General features: G+C 43.7%; 1 protein-coding gene across 1 annotated transcript in view; it reads right to left on the bottom strand.

Moving 5' to 3' along the window:
- The window catches only part of ADCY5 (adenylate cyclase 5), a 228350-nt gene that overhangs the window by 10263 nt on the left and 197796 nt on the right, over positions 1 to 20291 (bottom strand). Inside the window, 6 exon segments of the mRNA XM_009887317.1 lie at positions 1100 to 1275; positions 3564 to 3728; positions 5320 to 5436; positions 11969 to 12056; positions 14789 to 14886; positions 16524 to 16668. Of these exon segments, the coding sequence (XP_009885619.1) occupies positions 1100 to 1275; positions 3564 to 3728; positions 5320 to 5436; positions 11969 to 12056; positions 14789 to 14886; positions 16524 to 16668 (789 nt within the window).

The raw sequence follows: 20291 nt of genomic DNA, 5'->3' as shown, positions 1-20291 counted from the left end.
AACCATCAAAAAATTTGACCAACTACACAAGCTATTTGATAACATTCAAAATAGCACTGGGAAGGACAATGGGAATCTTCTCAACCATCCTCCTGTCCAAGACAGGAGCAACCACAGCTATCATCCTTGACCAATGTTTCACCTAAATGGGTGCTTTCTAGATCTCTCATTGCTTTTCGCTGCTCTGGACTCGCCATTATTGTGACCTGCCTTCTTGGCCTAAACTGGAAAACATACTCCAGGTTAGGCCTTCCTGCTCCGGGGTAGAGCAATGGTCTACTTATGTCTCACAGGCAACTCTCCGTATTATACATCCTAGCATCACGTTCACCTTTAGACAACACCATGATTTTATTGACTCATATTCAAGTAGAATTGTTGCCTACAAGGGGAAATCATCAAAACACGTAGTTAATACGACAACACAACTCTCAGTGAGAAATGAAACTTGTGGAGGAGGGCGGGTTTGTGGATGTGCCAAATTTCCCTCCGTGGCGTGACCTTCAGGAGAGGAGTAACAATGTCAGGGGAAGGAGGTTGCTAACATGATTAATATGCGAACTGGTGATGACAAACTACCTTTTGTAACCAAAAGGGCAACTATCTACTCCCACTTAGCCCCAGCCCCTCTGCTGGGAATTGTGCTGAGACTGGCTGCGATGCTGTTTTTTCCAATATGAACACGTGTCCAACAGCAGCTGTCAGGAGATCACTAGCCAAACATGAAACACCACCATTCCACCACCCCAACCTGCGTTTGATATATCAGACGTCCAAACATCTCGGTGGTTTGTTATCACATCCCTGAGCCAGCTCAAGTTTGTTGGAGGTTTTTTTTCTTCCGCCTTTTTTTTTGGAGGAAAGACATTTCTATATTGGGAGTGTAATACCAGAAGAAGTGAGAATGACTAACTACAGGTCCCCATTTACTCTTCGAAAGTGGAGAGCAGCACTGACAAAGCCTTTAGCCATGCCTTCTCTGGCATGACGCACTTCCCTTGCTTGCACCACACCCTCTGCGCTCCTGTCCACCTAATGCCACACTGAAAACACTGGGCAAAGAAATTAAGTGAAGATTTCAGAAGTGAAAGGCACTTACTAGGTATTAGCTGTAACCAGGAGATCTGCATTGTCAAAAAGGTTGACCCCTGGCACTTCCACAATGAGAACATATATAAATTCAATGATTAACATAAGGATCAGTTTTCCAATACAGCTGATCTGAAGGAACACAGAGCAGGCCAGGAGACTCAATAAGACACTGTAGGTAAAGTACTGTATAAAGACAAAAAGGGGAAAAAAAAAAAACAGAAGAGAGATGAATGTCAGCTGGATAAATCGAAACTGAAAACAAAGGAAACTAAACAGAGGGATAGAAAGGGATTGGGAGTTATGTAGTTGAGTTGACCGAACATGTAAACCTGGGGCTGCTGGTGGGATTATCCCACGTGAAAGGAGATTTAAGTGTTAAGACTGAATCAATGGAGAGGAAAACTCTCGTGTTCTTCATCAGGCCTTATTTGCTGTACACTCAAGAGGCGTAGGGCTCACAACTGTATACCCAAGGTTGTGATTGATGTAGGTTTGCCCTGGACACCGTTACTGAATTAGCAGAAAGCATCTTCCAGTTATGCTGGAATACTTCGTGCTTTAAGGTCAAACTCTGGACTCGAATTCACATATCTGCACAATACACAGGACCAAGGGCATTGGCAGTTCACACCACCAGTACTGATACCCACTTGAGGCCAACTCGAAGGCATTGCCCCTGCTGATGTGACACACTGAATCCATCGGCAAGATACAGGCTGGACAAACTTCTACCAGTGCTCAACACCACGATCATTTCTTCTGCCAGCAGTTGCAGGAGTGTGCCTGTGTGTGCTAGTGGAGCCCTCTGCCACACCAAGGTGGTGGGGCAGCAACTTCTGCCAATCTGAGAGCTGAATGTTGAGCACACCAGTGCTTTCAAATGGGATTGCAGACTGCGGGTGCCATTTATGGCTCCTGGGAAAGCTAGTATAGATGTAAAACTACGAGAGGCACGTTACACAGCTCATCACCTTCCTGCTATCAAATCTGTGAAGATTTAAGCTTCCACTCTGTCTGGACAGGCCTATTTCTGGCAAAAAAACTGTATCAGGTGCCTGAGGCAAACCATCCTTTCAGTTAAAAGCAAGCCCCAGCTGAAGTAGAAATACGCTTATGTTCTGAGCTCATTTATTAATAGTTCATCACTGATATATTAAATTAGAGAAAATAACTTGTACAACTTGTAACTTGACTCTTCATTTTCTAGAAAATGGGTGGATGTTCCCTGTGGCTGAGGGGTAGGATCTCACCATCTCCTGAAAGCACACTGGGAGCAACAGACAATGCCTGTACCATATCCACCATCTGCCCTGCAGAGCACAGGGGAGGGACTCCTCACTTCTTAGCCCACTGACAGGCAGGACCTGGCTCGAGGCTGCCATAGCATCCTCAGCATACAAAATGGTTGTTCCTCATTGCTTAAAAGCCCTCTCTGTCCTGAACCAGCACTCCTGACAACCTCATGATGGGCACAGACTGTTTCTAGTTCTCCATCGTGCCAGATTTTGCTCCTGGGTCTTTCTGTGGACATACTAAGAGCTGTTGCAGGGTTGAAAGTCACAGTAATAGTGGTCTCCTCACAAACCTCACTGAATCAGATAGGGATCGTATTCCTGTTAGGCTAAAATGAAATAGGTTCAGTGGGATACCAGGGCCTTCAGTAGCACCTTGGACATCTGGATGGTAACAGATCAGCCATAAATCTGTCAGGGCCCCATAAACCCAGACGACCTTGACATAAATTCTGTCCCCATCCTAGACAGATTGTTTTTCCTTTTCAGTTTCCAGTAGACAACATACATAATGGTGTGACCTAAAACCTCAGAGACAGGTCTTGAATAGCTATGCAAAAAGATGATTTTTTTTTTTGGCAAAGTATTCTACCGGTGTGTAAAACATATTTGGGATTTTTTTTGCCATTAGAGGCATTTTAATTTTTTTTAATCAAGTTGTTCTGAAGAGGTAGGATTTGCGTTTGCAAATTGAAGCAGACCACTATCAGGGCTGCTAAGCTGCCTGAGGCCAGAACCTACTATGCCTAATAAAAGAATATATAAGCAAAGTTTTTCGTCAGGACATAAAACAATGGAGAGAAGGGTTAATCTATGACTATACATTATTTTTCAGTGAACTGATTTTCAAGTAACAGAGCACCCACAAACTCCTTTGAAATGACTTGCAGTTCTACATGCCATTAAGGACTTGATGTAGAAAGTCCATTTCTCCTCCTACAGGCAGGATCCAACAAATATAAAAGCCTACTGATTATTCGGCCCTGAAGGAATCTAAACATTAATGTGGCCTCATTATAATAACTTCAGACACTTAAGTTTGTGCGTAGTAGCCTGTGTCAGTTCTGTAACGTCAGTCAGGAGCAACCTTGCTTTTCTCCAGATCACTGAGATTTATCACACAGGTTTTACAGCCCTGTCTCAGATCAAGCTCTGAAACCCATTTTTTTCAAGCAATACCTCTGGAAAGTTGCAGTTGGGCAAAGGACTGTCACAGAATCCCTGCAAGGTGCCCAGGCTGTAGTTGGAAGTCAGGTTGCTGATAAGGCATATGTCCACCCGGTCAGGTGTGATGTTGTATTCTGCAGCCATGCAGCTGGCAAGATCCACAGTGCTGCACATGAACTGAAGAAAAAGACAGTATAAAACTCAATGGCATAGACAAAGACAAGAAAACAAAATAGTTTGTGTCAATTAAAAAGCCCCTCGGAAATGGCTGTAGCAATGTGCAAAATATGCAACGCACAATCACTGGCTTACATTTTACTGTCTGTGCAATGGCTATGTTTTTTCTCCCCCAAAATATCAACTAATAAAATCCAGGCTCTGCCCTCTAGAAAGCTACTTTCAAGCTCAACTTCACCTACAACTTTATGTCTGAAGGTTCACAGGCAGAGGGGCTGTAGATATCACACACACAAAAATATCCTGCTGTCTGTGATAAGGTCCTGGTGTTGCGCTATTTCTGCTGATGGGAATTTCTGAGCTGATAACTTTCCCCTGCCATCTCTAAAGCTTCTGCTGTGGGTTCATCTGCAGGGAAGACTTTAGCAGCAGGGCTCAGAGGCTGATGTGCTGTGTTATGCTGAGGAAGCAGCAGACGCCCATTCTGTTCTCCTCCACTTGCTGCTCCATTTGTCCATTTTGCTAATTTTTATACTAAGCATTTTATACTAATTTTTATACAAATGTGACGAATTGCACATTATGCAGAAAAACAAAGCTCTAATTTCTGCGTGGTGCTCAGCAACCCACACCAGCTTTTTGCAGGTGACTATGGGGGAAGGCGGTGGAGTGTCGATGCCGCTGAACTAGCGCCTCCCATTCAAGTACCTCAACAGAGCATAAAATTGTTCCTAAATCTCCACTATGTGCATAGGGAAGCTAAGGCAAGAGCAAGAAGTGATCTGATTTTTAGGTGTTTAAGCCTCTGCATGCCAGTGCAAGTCAGCACTGACCCAGCTGAGGCCACAAGTGAGAGGAGCAGAAGGCTATGTGAAGTCTTTGTAGCTACCTCCAAGCTCCAGGCTTTAACCCCAGGCCCATCTCTCCTTTTTCCCCCTCCTCTCTTAAAAAATGAAATAGATGTATGCAGGGTAGAGAGTATTCAAGTGGTTTCTTCAAGATACATTCAGCCTTCAAGCCATTTGTACAGGGGAGAAACCAGCAGCCGTCGGGTCCTAGAGAACAGCCCATCTCTCTCCGAGTCTGCCATCAGCAGCAGCGTTTGAATGCAAAGCCAGACCACCCTGCTCCCAAAAGTGCAAGTCAAAGCAAAGTCTTCACAGTCCCTGTTAGGCGATTACTGCACTCGGAGCAGGACGCAGCACCGTGCAGAAGGCCAGCACAAAGCCTACGCAACACTTAAGTCCCACTCAATATTGTGGGAGTTAAATGACGCACCGGCCTCATGCTGGCCCTTCACGCAGGGGTACGCTTCAGGCTTGGCTTATGTGCTTGGAGCAGAAGCATTTAAAGAATCAGAAAAGAACACGGGCACAAATCGGTGCCAGGCATATAATGGGCTATACGGATGCAGCTGTTGGGCTCCCATTTCTTTTCTGTGCCCGAAAAGCAAAAGGGAACTGACCTCAGATGCTGTAAGCATTAGGCCCGATTACATTAAACCCAGTGGTTGTACGGGTTACGGTGCTGCAGAGCACCAATAAGAAAACCATGCAGAACCAAGTGGGTCAAAAGGAAATAATGCACGTACCATGTTGACAAAGGCAGATAGAAAAACCAGGATAATGGCAAAGACTCCAACTAAGGTACTATTGGTCCTGGACTGTACAATCTTCCTAGAAAGGGTTTGGAGTGGAGCTGGGAAAAGCTGTGTGTGGGAAAAAAATAAATAAATTAAATAAACATGTAAAATCATTGCTTGTTTTACAGATTACAACCTGCATTTGAGCTGCCTGCCATACTTCATCGTGGCGTCTGTGCGGATGCTGCCGAGGGGTTAGAGAACGGTGATGGGGGATGGCGGCTCCAGGACAAGGGTGAGCAGGAACGTGACCGCCTTGTGGCAGGCTGGCCCAGCAGGCTCACCAAATCTACTTAGTCCTTCCTAATGGGAATGATGGCTCCTGAGCCGAGATAGTATGGCTTGCAGGGCTGTGCTCATCCTGTCGTGAGAAGCAAACCACAAGCCATCTGTAACTGAAATAGCCACGAGCTCGAGCCTGTAAATTACTGGATCAAAAATTTAGAAAAGCAGAAACGAAAGAATACATGTCATATCCCTTTGATCAAAGGCGTATTGTAGGACTTTCTGGTGCCATTTCAGAAAAAGACTGTTAAAAAGCCCAGGCTAGTCTCATGATCAGTCAGACCCTCGGCGAAAGGTGCTGGAGCAATCAGCTGGCCTCGTCTGGTCTATGGCACTCGGCACCACAGACACACGGGGCTAAAAATAACCGCTGGTGAGGGTGACCACAGAGCTCCCCCAGACAGACTGTCGCAGTGATTCACTACTATCAGAGCTAGAAGCTTTCTTCTAACTGCTTTGTGACTGCGGGCTGCCAGCGTGCTTTGCTTTCGGTGAGTCGTACTGTAGGTAGACGCAGTATCTGGATGAAAGCAGAGACTAACCAGGAGCCCTTTGCAGCAGCGCTCACCCTTCAGCATGGCAAGAGGCCTCCTTGCCTTGCATCAGCTACAAGAGAAGTCCAGAACACACATGAAACAAACCCTTTCTCTTCACGTGCCACCACGGTCCCGGCACAAGCTCAGGGCTGCAGAGGCAAGAGATGGATGCCAGGAAACCCTTGCGCAATGACGCACCTCGGCCCCGCCGTGCCCTTCCCCTCCACGCCATCGCCGCGGGGCAGAGGGGCTCTGCTGACGACTCGCAAAGTTTTTGCCAGAACCCAAGTCTCCTTTCCTTACCAGCACGCTGCATGAATAACCGAGCCACTAGAGGGTATTTTTAGAGGCACAAAGAAGCTAGCAGCGCAGCGACACGGCACTGCAATTTAACTATGACTAATGTTTCTATTAAAAGTCCTGCTTTTCCCTTTCATCCTTCACTCTTACATCTTCTGAGATGTAACATTTTGTCAGTGCATAGCTTCCCACACAGCAGTCGTACAACATAATTACGAAGCATTTGAATGGCCGAAGCACTGATTAGATGGTGACTTTTACAGAAGGGAGAGAGAGGTTGACAAGGCGAGAGTTTTGGAAGAGCTGATTTCACCTGCACACACACAAAAATCCAGCTAACTCCAGGCGAGAGGAGACGGCAAGGCTCTGGGGGGGACAGGAGGAAAGGGGAAATTGGGGTTGTGACTTATTTGCACTGCATGAGAACTGACTGAAATTCCCTGAAAGCTTATTCAATCCTTCAGGCTCATGCAGCCACTTTAAAACAAAGCAAAACACCCCTCTCTCAGAAATAAACCTTGCTGATGTAGAAGTCCCTGGCTCTGTTGATAAACCATGAACCAAAATACCTCCTTGCCCCACCACGTCCAGTCACTTCCATCCACTAGTGCAGGGATCCCTGCCAAGCGCAGGGATGTGGGAAATGCCATGGGGCTTTCCTCCGCTCTAACCTGCATAAGATTTGGAGGGAGAAAGAGGACCGTGCTGCATTTAAACAGTTTTCTCACTAGATTAGAGCAGGACAGGTTTTCCTGCCACCTCCTTGTTTAGGCCTCAAGGCCAAGCTCCATAAAGGTATGCATGGACCGAATCTCCTTCTGTAATCTCTGGGAAATCAGGCACCTAAATAAAACTCGTGAGTGCTTTGTTGTGGATCTTGGCTCAAGCCCCTGCTGCCAATGATCCCAAAAAAGCCTGACTTTGAACCAAGCCTGAGATATCAAGCAAAGCTATCAGGGGAAGACACTTAAATTCTAATGAAAACATGTTTTCTTTGTATTAATCTTGGTTCTCATTACTTCGCAAACTAGGGAAAATTTTAGGTCAGTAAACAAGTACAGCTGGAAAAAGTCCTGAAGAGGAAACAAATGACAAAAACCATAGGAGGTCAGGATTGCAATAGAGACCACAACGGCACAGCCATGCCACACATCTGAGGAACCTCTGCCTTGGGAACAACATTCATGGAGGGTCTATAACGTAAGTAACACTCTTCCCACTTTACAGAGGCAGATAGAGACCAGGAATACTCGCAGCTTGGAGGACTTCTGTGATAAAAATGGGAGACCTGTCTCAGCTCTGACAATACAGCTCCTCCCTAGCAATGTTCCCTCCATGAAAACATCCACAAGTCAGGGGTATAACAAAAAAAGAAGAAGAAAAGAAGATGACTTCCCCTCCCATTCTCTAATAAAACAAAATAAAATCCTTTCTGTCCTAAGAAGAGAAGCAGAACATCAGGACGTTACAGCACAGTGAAAGTCCATGTGCTGTTGCTGGTTAGCCCATTGGTTTGTACTGTCCAACACCATTTCCTCCTCTTAATAAGATTTAAATCTTGCCTGAGTGAAAAATGGGACAAGGCAAGGTCTGATGAAATGGCAACTCTAAGACCGTATGTGCACTGCTGAGAACATGGGCTGAAAGAAAGGACACGATCCATTTGGGCAACTGAGATTTACATTTGGGTTGCCACATAAACTTGAGGTCACTCATCAGCCCTCTTAAAATCCCCATGTAAAGAAAAATAACCACAGTGGGAAAAAGGAGATTGGATTGTCCAGTTGATTCCAGTTCATTCTGAATTGAAATGCCCAAATGCTGCTGGAAGACATTATCTCCCAGAAGAGAGCGGCTCTGAAAGCATGCAGGCAGCAATGAATATAGAAGGGGAAGGCAGGGCACTGTTGTACAGGTGAAAGTCCAAATTTAGAAAGCGATCCAACAAGTACTAGTGTTACATTGAAAAGAGTCCACAAACTCCAGTCATGTGCATGACAAAAATACACTAAATAAAAACTACTTTGCAGTAACAGCTGATCACAGACGGAAAAGTAATTTTTTGCCTTTTTAACATATATTGTAGACATGGAAAACTGCTTAGATAATTGCTATTGTGCTGTGAGATGAAAGAAACTATGAGGTCTTTAAGTTCTCAATTTTCCATTTGTAGTAAAAGCCTTTGAGTCATTTTGAAGTACATTAAGATGCTTCTGGAGTAAAAGACAACATCTCCAGGCAACTTGATGTTGCAAGTCCATTTATGTAACTTATTTCACAGTGATTTATTAGTCTATTAAAAAAGTACAGTTTTCAGAGGTATTTTTTCCCCTGCTTGAGAAAAAAAAACAAACCAAACACTTTAGGAGCATCTAGACCAGCTTTGGGAGACAAAGAAACAGGTAGGCAAGCTGGACCTATGTAAAGCTACACAAAAACTTATTTTCTCGCAAAGGATAACTTGAAATTTCTCTCATACGTGCTCCCAGGAACATGTAAGAAGTTGAATTCCACACAGCAGTGCAGATACCAGAAGTTGAGGATTTTAAGAAACACAAACTTGATAAGTTAGTAGCAAAACAGATGTCTGTCAGTGGAGTATTTGCAAAGGGACGCTGGTTCCCATGACCTTAGACTCTACTGGGAAGGAACACCATCTCACGGTGGCCAAGTCTTCATGGAGCATCAAAGTGAAGAACTGGAACTCTCTTGTTTATTACAGCTGAAGAAACTTGGAAAGCCAAGCTGGCTGCGTTGGCAGTTCCAGGATCAACTTCTAGTCCGTGGAGAATTTTACAGTGGAAGATAATAATGACAGCAAAAGAAAATAAAACATGATCAAGCTGTTCAGAAAGAGCCTGCTGGCCACTGTCAAAGCTAGAGATGGAGAGGCCAAAAGAGGGAAGGAAAATCTCACATGAAAGCTGGAAAGAGGAAGAAAAAAGAGTCACTTATCATGTAACAGCGCAGCAAGCAGGCAAAAGTTATGTTTATGTTGATATCCTGGGGTGGACACCTACTTTCCAACTTTGTGTGGAATGAACGATTGGTATGTAAAACGCATTGTCTCCTGCCCCACATCCAAGTGTGAAACAAAACTAACAATGCTGACATCCCTGTGTCTTAAAATTTCATCTAAAGGATCTGTAAAAGTGCCTTCCTTGTGCACATGTGTAAAAATGCTTCCTGGAGCAATGTGGAATACAGAAATAAAGTAACACCCCTTAATCAAAGGCTAGATAAACCTATTGCTTAAAAAACTCTTACCTTGAAACACCAAAATCTTTAAGTACAGAAGCAGGCTGAGGCTACTGGGAGCTGCTGCCATCAGACAGGTAGCTGACAAGCTAGAAGCACCCGTCCCCTAAACAAGCCATCTCATAATCAGATGTTGTCAGCAGTGGCTAATTTGGAACACTAAAGAACGGCTAATCAAAAAGGTACTGGAGCTAGAAGGCCCGATATTGTCAATATTTGCAATCTGTGCACAGAAGTCACTGGCCACACTGAGTGTTACACGTAAGCACCTTGTGGGTCTGGGCCAACATGCTGAAAACTCACTTTCGGAAATACCAGGAGCTTCAGAAAATCCCATGAAATTCTGATGTTAGTCTGAATTCCCTCTGAAGTCTTGTGTTTCCAGGGCCTGTGCACTGAGGCAAAGCCAGCCTAAAAGCAGTTGCGGGCACCACTGAACAGACCTCTCCTACAGGAATTTGGAAGATCAAAGCAAAGAAAGCAAGACTGAACATCCGCCTAAGGTCATGGGGACTGAAAAATCCTGTGTGTCTTTTAAATTAATCGTTAATTAAGATCAGTAATAATATTAAACCAGAAAGCCCAAACCAAAACCAAAACCTTTGAATGATGACAGAAGAAATGAATGCTGCTGTCAGTATGTGGAAGCAATCTAAGCCCGTAAAAGCCAGTGGGTGACAAACAGCCGCGCTCCTTGAAATCTGCCTGGTTGCAAGTCAGGCAGCTTGAATGCTTCAGAGGTCTGGGTCTGTCTGCCACTGCTCTTGCCCCAGTATTTCGCAGCAGCAGTAGAGCTGGTGTGGCCCTATACGGCTGGCAGTGTGCTGGGATGTTGCTGTTGGTGGCACTGCAGTGTAAGTAGGATCCAGCACAGCTCTGCAGCGAATTTCCAAGTCCTTTGTGGCTGTGACCAAAAGCTTTCCACGTTGGTTGTCAGCTAGTGGCTAATCACATTAACTGCTGATACCAGTTTACAAACTAATGACACTCAATAGCATCCTCACATGCCACGGTCACACCAAGTATAACCAGGCATCTTTGGGTACCATTTCCCAGCTCAAGCACTGTTATTTCTGACTTGTAATTCTCATTGCTGGTAAACAAGCAGAATCAACGGGATGCTGAACTTATGAACTAGGGTCCCTTTAAAATTGTCATAAGCTCAAGGGAAACCCCATGAGTGAGTTGTTAAGTTCAAATATAACCTGAAGCTTCTTTCACTCGAACATTTTGTAGCTCTTATTAAACGAGAAGGCAAAGCTTAATTTGCCAAATCTAACTTTCAAAAATCAAAAAGACATGAAAGGTGCAAGAGCACCCACATTCAGCTGTTGAAAACGGCACAGAGAAGATAATTCAAGTAAGGCAAATCATCTGCCTGACATAATCCATTACCCCACTGTTTCTTCTGCAGGAAACATAATGCTATTGAGCTATTTTATTCCGGGCTCTGAAGAACAAAGCTGAGCTTGGGCTAAGGAGCCTGAATCTGAACGCATTCCATGTTCAGACACTGCTAGACTGGAAGGATCCCCAAAACTGCAAATACAATCAACTAGCATCAACATTTTAAAAGGAATACCTTTGAGTGAAAAAGATGAGCACATCACCCTTCCCAAAGCGCTGCCTGCCAATTTACCACAGGCTGCCAAGAAGAATTAATATGTTTTTGGATTTCACACAATGTATTTCTTTGCTGATCAAAACCAGTTAGAAGAAAGAGCCCACCGAATGCTGGAAGCTCTGTATACTCATCTGAGAAAGGCTGATAAACTTCTATATGTTTGTGGCTTTTACTTCCCCCACAGGACATTTTTCCTTGATGATACTCTGCTTCTGATTATCTGCCTACCCAAACATGCATATGCAGCAGGGGCCAGTACACAGGCGACTCTGCGGGAAGTTCACAGGGAGGAAACGAACGGTCAGTGTTTCATTCCACACTGGAAAATGTGTTCTTCTTATATCAATATGAGAGTGCCTGCAGGGGACTTAATAGACATGCAGATCCACAGAGTGATTGCTTCTCGCTGAGCTACAGAGATGCCAACCCTAACATCTGTTTGCAGTTCATTCTGCCTTATCAAAGGCTTTTTCTGTAACCCTTATCACATAGCGCGGAAAGGATGGCTAACAAAACATGCTCTCTTAGCTGAAGAAACAGATTGCTATCCAGTTATTTTAGGCAAAGGACTCTACAAAGAAACCGCAGTACTCACCTTTACACAGGAGTAAATGACTGAAACAAACACCACTGTGGTCAGGATCAGGAAACAGGTCAGGTAAAACCCCAGCATAAATGTAGAGCTGAAATCAAGGAGATTTTTTTTTTTTAAATGGAAACAATATAGAATAGCTACAGCTCCGCTCTCCAGAACATGACTTTTGTACAAGCTATGACACACTGCACGGGCTTTCCAATTAGGACAGCAGTAGGAGATACGAGGTGCCTGGAATATCAACAGATACTCTGTCCTACTTCGAATTACTCATGCAGGCTGCAGAGCAGACAATACTGCATCTTTTACAGCAATCACCTTCCCGCCAGGGTGACAGCAGAGGGACTGAGAAATATTTCATGCGCTGGAGGAGCTGATAGAACAATTTGTTATGGTGGGTCGGCCCCTGGCTGGCTGTGGGCAGAAGACTTCTGGGAGGGAAAGCGCGCTGAGCGCTGCAGTGCAGCCCAGTGGGAATAGTCTTGATAGGAATAGCTACCCGTCCTTGCCATGCACAGGGAACGCCTGTGCTGCACCATCCTCCGTGCTGTGTCTCGTTAATGGGATGGGAGCAACCGTAGCACGAGGATAGTCAGGGAAAACAGCTTTAGTCTGGTCAGCTTGATAGGTTCCTGTTCCTCCCAACTTTGAAGTACAAACAGGACCCCAGGGCCAACTTTGTACTATGCATTTTGATGTGTTTTGATCATGCAGATATTCAACACCGATTTCCCAGTGATTGGTCTCAGTGTGACAGGACAGGCCCCCTCCCAGGAGTTAGCCTTGTTCATAATTTAAAGGAAGTACTCTTGCGACGTGACATTGAGGCCAACCACACCAAAGCCAGCTGCTCTCTGCGTTCTCTCATGACTACTAAGATAATTGTACTTGCTAATTCACTGTTGGAGCCTTTGTGAAATTCATTAAAGCTATTCCTCGGTATCAACATAAATTATCATTGCCATTTTGTCCCTAGTTTCAGATTCAAATTCCATGTTGTGTCTTTCATGAAGCTCTGATGGTGACACATGTACACCTGTGGTTTCAGCTGCGGCTTAACTGTTACCTTCAACAAAAGACCAAAACTAGGCAATTGAAATACAAGGAAAAACAAACTAAAAGGTGAAGGAAAGTATCTCTGACTTGCAGATAAAACGTGAAATTTTATTTACTCTTAAACCAAATCATCTTTCAGACAGGCCAGACTGCCTAAGGACACTTCAGAACTTACCCAAAAAACTAACCACCAGCCTTACGGGTGGCGTGGAAGGAGACTGAGCAGCATGACATTTACACCACGCTGCCGTAAGGGATTGACTCCCATGTAACATAAAAGAGCCAGCCATATGGATGCCATAGATCAGAAATCGTCAAATTGTCATTTAAATGTTAAACTGGGTTTTATGGAGACAGTTTAGTGGCTGCTTAGGGATTTGATGAGCAACACAAAGGCTGGTAGAGGGCCTCTGCAGGTGTGAAGTCACAGCAGTAATATCCAGAGATCTGGAGTGTAAGCCCTCCCTACGCCAATTACTCTTGAATAACATTTTTGGCTATAATTAACAGTGTGTTAATTGCTGGGATTGATCTAGTTTCAATTTTGAGCCTCTTAGCTTCACTTCCAGTTTCCCAAAGTGGAACCGTGTGTTTACACAGTACATTTGTACTGATGTTATTTTGCTGATTCAATCTTTCTGCGAGCAGAAGTGAATGTCCTCTTGCCTGGGAGAGTGAATGACCTCAGGCATCAGACTATGCGTCATTTCTGTGACCTTCCGAATATCTGATCTGAACGGTACAAACCAATCTCTACTCTGAAAAGATCTGTGGTGTGAACAGAAGTTGAAAGCAGTTGTAATGGCATATAACAGTATTGAAGCTCTCTCTAAACAATTTTTTGTCTTCTTGTAACAAAGATGAATTTGGAACAGTTTCAGAGCTTCTGTGATCTTGTTCTTCAAATTAAAAATGACTGACTCAAAATTTATTTCCAACGCAGCAGTGCTCAGTGAATGATATATTATTGCTACTAAACCAGAGCACAGGAAATACCAACATGCTGTAATTTAAAGGGATTTTTTATGAACTCTTTGAGAAGAAATACCATGTCTGCAGAGCTCACTGCTGGAAAAGATCCAGCGGGTTACACAGTGCCTTTCAGACAAAGCAACGTACTGCAGTGAGTGGTCCACGAGCACTGTGCCCCACAGCCCCGAGGAGCTCATGCTGCTCTTGCCTGGGGGAAGAAATGATTGCAAGCCCTAAACCCTGGTGACTCCCCCTACCCAAAGAGCAGACTCGTGTAGCTCAACTCCTTTCTTCTTGCACTGCTCTTCTGAGTCTAGAAGAATAAATGCATGAGAGGTTATGCCTCATCTGTGAAGCAGACCCTGAGACTTCAGTGCTCTGAGCAACAAGGCTGCGATGGGTTTTTCACCTCTCGGTCCCACTGCGTTCAGGTAAGACAGCCACACCTCATGTTATGGATGCGTACTATGCCTTAGTAGGCAATCCTTCCTGATCAGTGATATTTGTTTTCCACAGGCTTATAAACGTGCTGAGCTGAATTTCCTAAGATGGAGGTAAGTGGTAAGAGAAATCACACTGGGAAAACAGAAATCCTCACGTGCCAGGGAGGAGGTTTTAATCTGCACTAGAAATGAGTGAAAACAATAAGCACCACGCATCACTTGAGCATGAATTATTTAAGGATTTTTCTCTTCCCCTTGGTGCTCTGAATTCTCAAGAAAAAAACAAAGAAAAGTAGGCCAGAATAGAGGAAGGGAACAGATGGGAGCAAAAGGATGAAAAGATACTCACTGTGGCACGATTATGATTTGAACAAAGCAGATGAAGAGGAAGACTAGGGAGGCACAAGCCACGTAGGCTCCAAACCTGTCATCCACCTGCTTGGAGTACTGCAAAAATGCAAACAGGGTTATGTTAGTCAGAAATTTCGCTGGCTGCATTTTCTCCACAAAAACTTCTTATCTGGCTTCTGTTTAGGTCTTTGGAAAGCAGCGCCAGTAGGAAACAACTCACATTACCAACTCCTCTTTTCCCTAGGCAAGCTGTAAGGGCTTAAACAGACCCAAAGGCCAGGGAACAAACCCTCACAGCTGCGTGGAGAGAGGATTCGCCATCTGCCCCTTGCATGAGAGGAACAGGAAGGGATCAACAGGGACCAGGATTCTAGGTCACCATCATCAGACCTAAACTTCTTCCATGGGAAGGTTCTTCCAACAGGCATGAATGTTTCTAATGAGAAAGCCTTGTATTTTTTGCAGACGGCTTGGTTTGTTCTAATGATAGTGCGAGGATGCTGCGGTTTTCACACAGTCACTGCTTCCAACTACTTGTCAACATATTGGTCACATGGGAGCTGCATCCGATTCCCAAAGATGCTTTATTTAGCTTGAAGCATGGTTCTCAGTACAGACAGTCTCAATGTTTGAACCACAAAATAAAAGGTGCTCAGAACAGGTGAACCGCTAATTTCCCGAGCAGTTTTCAGCTATAAAATTGAAGGGAAGGCGTGAGTGGAAATTACATGCTTGAGCTTTTATCCAGTCCCTCACTGATAGAGCTGTAAATCCTGCAAAGGTATGCTTTTGCAATAGGTTGTAATTCCTGTCATTGAAAGTGTTTCTAAACAAAATGCTAAAATAGTTAGTGCAAACTTAATTACTGAAGCTTTTTCCATTGAATAATGAGTTTAACCTGAAGACCACTCAAGTATCCCAAGGATCTGGGCTTGGGTAAAAAAAAAAAAAAGAAAAAAGATGACCTTGCCTTTCTTTGGGCAATTAAACCCAGCAGTTTATACAGTACCCTTAATAATAGCATCTGGGTACCTCTGGACTTAACTGAATTTAACTTTGCAGACATCTAGAGCTGATGGTGTCTCTATTACACAGACAGAGAAATTGAAAAGATCTTTGCCTCACAGCAATGACATCTGAAACAAAATCAGGAAGCAATCAGCTGTTTGGGAGCCCTAGGTCCCTTAGTCCTCTTTCTCACATTTGTGAGACACAGAACTCTATTTGATGCTTAAAATGGGTTCCCAAAAATGACCAGAGTATGAATTGGATCCCAATGCAATTAGTAGTACCTGGGGCTCCCTGGGGGAACAAAGGCAGAGTAAAGCCCTGCCAGAGGTGATCTGGAGCTCAGGAAGGCTGAAGCGGGTTTCTCCAGGGATTTGAGGGAGATAATGGGTGACTGCAATCTCAGTTTGGATGCGTCAAGGTCAGAGAAACTAATCTGCATTATTCTGGATTCCCTTTACAGCTCATCATTGTATATTCATGTGTGTCTGACAGAAATGGCTTGGTTCTCCTGCCCAGTGCTCCCTTCAGATGACTGTGGCTTTCTAGGGATGTGGATATTAAGGTTGTCATGAAGAAGCAGAAATTTTTTAAGATCAAAACCCCACCGCCAACACCAAAAACCTAGCTTTACGTATAGATATAAAAGCTTGACCTTATGCAGGAGTATTAGCAGTCACAACAAGCTTGACTGACACATTGCAATGATTTTTAGACGACGTTACCTTTTTTTCCAAGTCAGGCTCCCTGAATGTTAAGAGGAACTTGCGCACGTGCTCAGAGCGTAACCGATCAATACTTCTAGCATCAATGGCACGGCCCAGAAACTCATCCACTTCATCTTCTGGGTTCATACTTTCCTGTGTATTCCTGAAGACGTCACAAAAAGGGAGCATAAGAGGACAAGACAATTTCCCCCTCTTCACCATATGTTATCATTTCACTGTATAACAAACTGGAGGTTAATGGCATTTTGTTTATGACAGCTTCAAGTTGCAAAATGGATTCTGAGCTGAGAGGAAAACGGTATCATTGCCAGTCCTGAGTCCACCAGTGAAAGGATTCGACTTACTTGCCCTTTTCTATACCAGATCCATCTGTTTTCTTGCCTTGCAGTCTCTTTACTGTCCTTCATTCTCTAAAGCCGGTCAGTAGTCTCCTTCCACTAGTCCTCTGACCTATCCTTCCCTGCCCTGCCATGCTGTCGTAGCTTTTAGTGCCTCAACTGGCAAAATGATTTTTGTAACCAGTCGTATTTCTTGCTTCCCAATAATAATTTCTGTAAATATTTCTGTGTACATTTCCGAACTTGAAAAAGTTTTGAGAAAAAATTGTTCACAGAACGAACATGTGGGGAAAAAAATGTGGCCTGACGCCCCACTGCCTCCCTGTTGTGCAGTTATTTAGGAGTATAAAGCATAAACGAGAAAAAAAAATCTGTTTACAAGATATTTACTTAATGCAAGGAAATGTTGCACAAGAGAAAGGCAGCAAAAGAAAACAATACAAATTAGATTCTGCTTTCTAAATATGTGGAACAAGAATTCTAAATTGCTTATAATCTTTCGTATCAGTGTGTTTCTGATGTTCAGCTACAGCTTCTGGAAAATGAGGCTGATTTTCAAAAACCGTTGAAAAAAATAACACTGAAAACTTAATCGCCCTGAGGCATTTTGCACTGAGGATCAGGAAACCTGAAGCACCTCCCCAAACTCTCTAGTTATTTTTAAAATCTAAAAAGGATTTTAATGACTTGATGCTGTCACTTTAATGGTCCGCCTTAAAACTAGCTATAGGCAGAAATTAAAGCTAATCCTGACGTGCTGTTTTTCTGCTCTGCTTGCATGATTGCCAAGGTTATCCACGGGATATGACAATAGTTATCCACTGGAATATACTCCCCACTTGCACTGAGGCATATTCCAGTGGATAACTACTTCTGTGTGCCAACCCCATGATGGCACAGCAACTTCCAGCTCATGTTGTGTGACCTTCACCTCAGACACTCTGGAGAAAAAATCCCAAGGTCTGACAAGCACGATGGAAAGCTACACTGCTTTATTTTCTCGGTTTTATTTGTACTCCCTAACAGTGCATAATGCACAAACACTGTGTCACAGCCAGCAGGTCCCTACAGGTATGACTGTGCTGGAAACGGAGATTGCTCAAAGCAGGTTACAACCCAGAATGAGACTCTGTTTTAAAAGTTAAAAGCCCCTTTTCAAAAGAAAAGACCTTCCAAAGCTTTTTGCCAAACTACACCAGATTTTTAGAAGCACTCTGTACCCCAACTCTACCATGTAACTCTTGCCAGGAGAAGAATAAATCAGGTCCATCTACCCGTTGCCATTCCACCTCCCTTTGCCCAAGCCCGCAAGTTGAATGTGTCTACATCTCAGCTGGGTCATGATGACACACCAGCAGCATCTATCTAGTGACCACATGGCAACTGCAAACTTAGTTTGTCTCAAGATTTTATCTCTATTTTAGCCAATCTTAATATTTCAGTGGGGTTGGGGAAAAGAGTTTTTCATTTTTGGGCTCTAGAGTTATTTAACTCCTTGAACTTCATATATTCCACCTTGAAATTAAAAGCAGTTTTGTCCCTAGAAGGACCGGACATTCAATTTACTTTGAGATGCTTCCTTAGAGGAAGCACATCTGCTTGAGCATTCAAGACGACGCTGGTTGTTTTCATTCAGCCCTCACAATTCTGTCTTCTGGAGTCATAAAAATGAGCAAGGAAATCATTAGGCTTCGTATTTACAGAATGTCTTCCAAGATCCTGTGAGTTATTTACACATTTGGGTCATTCACATTTAGTCATTTCATACCACGTACGAGAGATGCAATACGTTTTCCCCTAGAACCGGAGGGAAAGAGTTTGCTCAGCATTTTGGTGAACCTCAGTTCAATTTCAAGTTCCAGTTGAAAAGCGTCACTCAGGAAGACGTGAAGAGAAGAACCTGTCTGCTCGGGCTTTGGCCTTGGCTGCCTCCAGTTTTGTAATAGGTCATTATCCTGCTGAGGGTATCTCTAATACTACAATAACTTGTGTGGTTGCAGATTGTGTAGAAATCCCCCCGCAGGTTTTAAATTACTTTGCTGGGATATTCACAATGAGGCAGCGGCGTTCACGTAGACTGCAGGGAAGCTTAGTCACCCTGCATATACCTAACTGCTTGGGCCACTCGTACCCAAACTAATTACTGCACAGCAAATTCGGGTACATTTGCATAGATGTAAGTCTTAAACTGAAATACAAAATTTCCCTGTGCTAAGGAGTGCCCTGGAGGTCTGTAAGTCAGTGCTGAGGTACTGCCATAGACTAATGAAATCCGTATGTAGAAATGCTTATTGATATATTGATAGTCGGGGAGGGAACCCAACGATTTCAGGCCACCATGAAATTTCCAGAAACACCTCTTAAAAGCACTGCTGAAATTTCTCTAAATGCAGCCAACAGAAAATTGGTGCAAGGGACAGGAACAGCATGAACAGGGCTTGGAGCAACTTTTGCACTCTGCTTGCAAATGTGAAAGCTAGCAATTAACCCAGAGATGCTGGCTTCAGAGTAATCTAAAAATGTTCTGCTGATTTAATTACTTTCAGCAAATGAAGAGTGTGACCACTGCCAAAACTACATGTATGCCATAATTTTAAATGCTTCATGCCTAGATTCAGTAACTAAATATGCATTTAGGCATGTAAGCGTCAGGTCCTGTTTTCAGAGATGTGTGGTGCCTACACCTTCCTTTACTGTCAGAGAAAAGTACTGATGCTCAGTGTTTCTGCACATGAAGACATTGGATTGAGCGCTTGACATGATTTAGGTATCTGATTTTAAGCCATGTCATCATGAACATTTTCTGCTAGAGATTTTTTTTTTTTTTTGCTGAATCTTTGTCTTGAATTAAACAGATTTCAGGATTAAGAGATTCTGAGGAAAGTAGTAGCTTATTCTGGAGCTGAACAGAAATGCAAAAAATCCTGCAATCTGTATAATAAGATGGGCTAACACTGAATCAGGACTGGTAAATACAGTAATCCTTGCCAGCATTTAGTCTATTGGCTGCAATAGCTAAAGTAACCTTTTCAAACTACATGATGGAGTGACATTACAGTCCTTGGAGCAACAGTGAAGATGTTGTTACTCACCAGCTGAGTGACTCTGTTGTGGACCAACACCGAGGTAGATGACTTTATGCTCTGTTGCACAAACTATAAGGAGAGATCCTCTTTCACGAGGGTTACTTAAAATTTCTGTATTCCTAAGGATTTTTTTTTTTAAATCTGTGAGATCTTTTCTGTCGAAAGTGTACCTAGTATCAACTGAGTTCCCTGCACCCGTGGATGCAACAAGAAATCCTGGTGACTCCCCCTAGACACCTTGTACCACCAGTGAAACATCCCAGGGTGCAGAGAGACAATGTTATGGCAACTGAGTTTGCAGTGAAGGGCAAGGGGAGGAAAGGATGATTCCTAATATTGCC

The sequence above is a fragment of the Charadrius vociferus genome, unplaced genomic scaffold (genome assembly GCF_000708025.1).
Source record: "Charadrius vociferus isolate BGI_N301 unplaced genomic scaffold, ASM70802v2 scaffold385, whole genome shotgun sequence".
Lineage (NCBI taxonomy): Eukaryota > Metazoa > Chordata > Aves > Charadriiformes > Charadriidae > Charadrius > Charadrius vociferus.
Note: the sequence above shows the minus strand (reverse complement) of the source record. Positions and strands in the feature narration are given on the sequence as shown.